The sequence below is a fragment of the Schistocerca gregaria genome, chromosome 7 (assembly GCF_023897955.1).
Source record: "Schistocerca gregaria isolate iqSchGreg1 chromosome 7, iqSchGreg1.2, whole genome shotgun sequence".
Lineage (NCBI taxonomy): Eukaryota > Metazoa > Arthropoda > Insecta > Orthoptera > Acrididae > Schistocerca > Schistocerca gregaria.
Window position 1 is genome coordinate 448,723,869 of NC_064926.1, and position 5,607 is coordinate 448,729,475.

The 5,607-nt window shown below is 40.4% G+C and overlaps 1 protein-coding gene across 1 annotated transcript; it reads right to left on the reverse strand.

The window, feature by feature from the left end:
• Positions 1-1,901: 1,901 nt before the first annotated feature.
• On the reverse strand, positions 1,902-3,467 carry LOC126282420 (uncharacterized). Its single transcript, XM_049982078.1, has one exon. The coding sequence runs from the start codon at positions 3,465-3,467 to the stop codon at positions 1,902-1,904; it is 1,566 nt and encodes a 521-aa protein (XP_049838035.1).
• Positions 3,468-5,607: the final 2,140 nt, after the last annotated feature.

The following is a 5,607-nucleotide window of genomic DNA, read 5'->3' on the forward strand; positions in this document are numbered from 1 at the left end:
AATAAATCATTCTGGCTTCCCTCAAATCCCTATGTTATTTAAAAAAATCAATGAAAAATCAGGAGGCTGTAATAAAATATTGAAATATTAGTCTTCGTCGGTAGGCCCATTGTCTGAAAATACTCCTGCCTGACTGAATAATACAAACCTGAAAAGATCCATCTCATTAGCTGAGAGGTCAGAGCGTCTGACTGCATGCGAGAGGCTAGGTTCGATTCCCGGCGGGGTGCAGATTTTCTCCTCTCAGGGATTGTGTGTCATATTTTCATCATAATCGAAACGCAAGTCGCCCAATGTGGCGTGAGCTGAAAAGACTTGCAACTTGGCCGTCGCACTTCCACAGGCGGGGACACCCGGCCATCAATACCGTACAGTCTTTTCATTTCATTTCAGACCTGAAAATCTGTTTTACCTACGAATGAAGATAGTGACCTTTCTTAGCCAAATTTAGTACGAACATCGTAATCGCATCGTTATACAGTGTAACGGAATAATGTTTACAGAAGAGTAAAGAGTAATGGTTCAGAATTATTAACACTTTTTGTTAACTATGAAGAGGCACCAGGCAGTATACACATTTATTTTGTGTGATTTTTGTTACTGTCCCATAAATTATATTAAACAAACTCCTTGTCTCTTATCGGATGTGATCGTCAACTAGCATACATACTAATTATAGTGATGTCTAAACGACGCCATACTCTAACAGTCTGATGCTTCTGACAAAACTTTTGAAAAATTAATAAAATTGTTTTCATTTTCTCAGTGATTTTTCAAGTTTGTTTTGTCATGATGTAAAGATATCTTGTATCATTCCACAATTTTCTTGTGATACCGTCATTCTGTATCTCCATGTGGATCGAGACACATTTCAATGTCACCAAAAATTTTGACTATTAATTATTCGATTTCCATATAGGAATTCATAGTGGTCCACTAATCCATATAGGAATTCATAGTGGTCCACTAATTTCTGTATTTCCGTTTTCCGGAGTCTAACATCGGAAACTACTGAAAAAGTTCTGTCTGTAAATGAATTCTCTGCCAGTGCCAAGCCATAAAATTTTCAGTAGAAACACTGTTTCGCAAATGAGCAGTAGTGTAAATGTCTACAAACATCTTTATAAAACTAAAAATAAAGTTTTATGCGATATCTTCTTCATTGAAAGACTTACAATTTTATTGAGTACTAAGCAGAAGGTTTTTTTATGTACAGAACATTGACTTTAGAAACACAGATTTAAGAGACTCTTCCGAAATTGTCACAAAACAGAAGGTGATGTTCATTCTTTTCAATAACAACGCCTCTGCGTCATTAATCTCCTTGCTGGATATGCACAAGGTCAGCAACATACTATCACGAACAGAGTCACTGTTATAAAACATCATTCTAGAGTCACTGTTAGATTGTTGTCAAATTTATTATGTTCCGTCATGGAGCACAAACCTTAACAGAATGAACTGGTTAGAAACACTAGTGAGAAATAATTTAGATAATCACCATTCGTTCCTTCAGTTATCATTTTTTCCGCATCACCGTTAAAAAACAAAACATGTCGAAGCTGGACGAGCAGAAAGTACTACTCTAGTTCCTCGGCGGCTCAATAAACTGGGCCTGGATTTCTGTCTTGCATTACTTCCAGTACGTATTTTTCCTTTCTTAACGCTGGCTTTCTTCTGCGCGAATCCCAGTTTCAAATCTTCCTTTACCATCGATGGTTTGGCATTCTCTGTGCTTGCAAGTATCATGAAAGCATTCTGTCCTCCAAAGTTCTCGTTATGGAGCACTTTATTACCATTCACCTCCAAACCTCCTCCAAAGTTTTCGTTATGGAGCACCTTATTACCATTCACCTCCATACCTCCTCCAAAGCTCTCATTATGGAGCATGTTATCACCATTCAGCTCCATACCTCATCCAAAGTTTTCGTTATGTACACTTTAACACCATTCACCTCCATACCTCCACCAAAGTTCTCATTATGGAGCACTTTATCAACAGTCACGACCATACCTCCTCCAAAGTTTTCGTTATGGAGCACATTATCACTGTTCACCTCCATACCTCCACCAAAGTTCTCGTTATGGAGCACATTATCACCATTCACCTCCATACCTCCTCCAAAGTTCTCGTTATGGAGCACATTATCACCATTCACCTCCATACCTCCTCCAAAGTTCTCATTATGGAGCACTTTATTCACCTCCATACCTTCTACAAAATTCTCGTTATGGAGAACATCATCACTATTTATCTCCATACCTCCTCCAAAGTTTTCGTTATGGAGTACTTTATCACCATTCACCTCCATACCTCCTCCAAAGCTCTCATTATGGAGCATGTTATCACCATTCAGCTCCATACCTCCTCCAAAGTTTTCGTTATGGAGCACTTTATCACCATTCACCTCCATATCTCCACCAAAGTTCTCATTATGGAGCACTTTATAAACACTCGCCTCCATACCTCCTCCAAAGTTTTCGTTATGGAGCACATTATCACCATTCACCTCCATACCTCCTCCAAAGTTCTCGTTATGGAGCACTTTATTCACGTCCATACCTCCTCCAAAGTTTTCGTTATGGAGAACATTATCACCATTCACCTCCATACCTCCTATAAAGTTTTTATTATGGAGCACATTATCATCATTCACCTCCATACCTCCTCCAAAGTTCTCGTTATGGAGCACATTATCACCATTCACCTCCATACCTCCTCCAAAGTTCTCGTTATGGAGCACATTATCACCATTCACCTCCATACCTCCTTCAAAGTTCTCGTTATGGAGCACATTATCACCATTCACCTCCATACTTCCTCCAAAGTTCTCGTTATGGAGCACATTATCACCATTCACCTCCATACCTCCGCCAAAGTTCTCGTTATGGAGCACATTATCACCATTCACCTCCATACCTCCTCCAAAGTTCTCGTTATGGAGCACATTATCACCATTCACCTCCATACCTCCTCCAAAGTTCTCATTATGGAGCTCTTTATTCACCTCCATACCTTCTCCAAAGTTCTCGTTATGGAGAACATCATCACTATTCATCTCCATACCTCCTCCAAAGTTTTCGTTATGGAGAACATTATCACCATTCACCTCCATACCTCCTCCAAAGTTTTTATTATGGAGCACATTATCATCATTCACCTCCATACTTCCTCCAAAGTTTTCGTTATGGAGCACATTATCACTGTTCACCTCCATACCTCCGCCAAAGTTCTCGTTATGGAGCACATTATCACCATTCACCTCCATACCTCCTCCAAAGTTCTCATTATGGAGCACTTTATTCACCTCCATACCTTCTCCAAAGTTCTCGTTATGGAGAACATCATCACTATTCATCTCCATACCTCCTCCAAAGTTTTCGTTATGGAGTACTTTATCACCATTCACCTCCATACCTACTCCAAAGTTGTTGTTATGGAGCATGTAATCACCATTCACCTCCATACCTCCTCATTTCGCATCTTAGCTTGTTAGACGCAAACGTCTTCTCATATGGTTCATTTTCACTGTTTAATTTTTGTCCCTAAATTTTCTTTTTTGAAGTCAGATCTGAACTCCGCAAAGATGTTCTCCAACTCACTGTGAAATTTTCTTTTCCTTGTGTCCTGCCCAATATTATTGTTCCATATTGTCCCATGGCAAGCTTCAGCAGCTCTCTTTGCCATGCTCCCATGCTAGTCTGGAAATGTATCCTTGTGACATGCATCAAATTTTTCTATTACTGCCGCCAGGTTTTTGTAGCTTCTGCAAGAATTTTGTTTCCCCTTCTTCACTAGAAACTTTTACTCCCTACTGAGGCGGTAGCCCCGGCGACCAGGGTGCCGCAGTATCACTTTGCCGGCCAGCCGCTCAGCCCAGCAACGGCGGCAGCGGCGTCTGCGGCGAGCTGTAGGCGGCGCCTCCTCCTCACTGGAAACGCAAACGTCTGCGGCGGCGACCGTCGAGGTAACAGTCGCGCCATCCATCTGCACAGAAAACAAGAAGTACACACATTAAAATGCCTGCAGCTTCACTGTCCCTGGACATGTAATTTTATGGAGGAGCAGCTTAGAAAGTAGTCTGGAGAAAGGTAACGTTTTATCGACACTGACTGTACATCTGGACACTTTTGAAATTCTACATCAGGTAAGCAGCGAGCATATCTGTAAGGGCGGAAACATTTGATCGATACATATTGCAAAAATTGGTATATGTGTGTGTGTGAATGTTCCATTTCTCTTCCTAAACAACTGGACCGATTTCAGGCTTCGTACACACATCCCCTACTGTCCGGCAGCAGTTGCAGTGGGGTAAAAACTGCCTACCTATCGTAGGAAATCGGTCTCTGTATGATTTTATCGCTACTAAAAAAAAAATCTCTAGGACAATGCATACATATCAGTATTGTTAAATAAGTGTAAGTGGGAATATTTCCTTTGTTGTTCCTTGAGGGAATCACTCATTTAGTGAATAGCTCCGTGTCATTAACCTGAAAATTTCGTGTGGGAGTAGATGTGCAGGATTGATATAGTTAACATTCAGAGACACTTGAACAACCGTCTGAACGAAGTTATGAACTGCCGGCATAGATCGTTTTGATTGCCCTTTTCTGAACTAATGATGTTCTCTATAAACTGATTCAGTTTATCATATCAGAGGCTTTAACTACATGAAATTACACAAAGAAAAGATGTGTATTAGTGCCAAAGTCGGTCTAGGCTACTGCACAAATCGAAATCTTGATCTCAGTACTGTTTCCAACAAAAGATATGTTTGGCAGTAATGTTTTGGATCGGTATCATGCACGAAAGTCGGACGCTTCTATTCACTATCGACACAAATATGTTGGCGGTGCACTATCGGGACAGGATCCTGCAACGTATTGTCGAGTTTTTCAATCCAGTAAATTGGCCACGAATTACTCTTTCAAGGCTATAATATGTAACTGAGTAATGTCATGGCCAAGAGAGTACAAACCTACATTTACATCATTTGTAAAGTTAGAGGCATCCTTTGATCTTTTTCGTTGGAACACATTCTTTCACACTCTTAAGGTACCAGGAATAAAACACATTCGGTGGAAACTTATCTCTAGCTTGTACGAGAAGAATGAGCAAGCAGTAATAGACACGAAAAGGAAATCTGAAGAGAGACTGAAGGGAGGAAACATAACAACTTTGAGATTTAGCAGTGACATTGTGATTCTGTCAGCGAAAGCCAAGGAGTGCCAGAATTAGTAGAATGTAACGTACAGTGCTTTCAAAAGAAGTTGCAACATAATCATCAACAAACGCGAAACAAGACATGGTATGTAATGGAATTATTCAGCTGATTGTGGGAGAATTGGGTTAAGAATTAGTAGAAGAGGAGTAAATTAACTGACGATGGCAAGAGTAGGAAAGATATAAATCCAAATTTGCATAAGGAAGAAAATTTTGTTATATACTCGAGACGTTAATGAAGAAACATACGCCGCCCACACCATGAACACCTTACCACAAAAGACAGGTGTCAATCTGGTGGATCAGGCCCCAGGTAAACGTGACTTTTAGAAAAAACACCATCCACACCATTCGGAAAATGGGAAAGGCAGGTTAGTGAACGA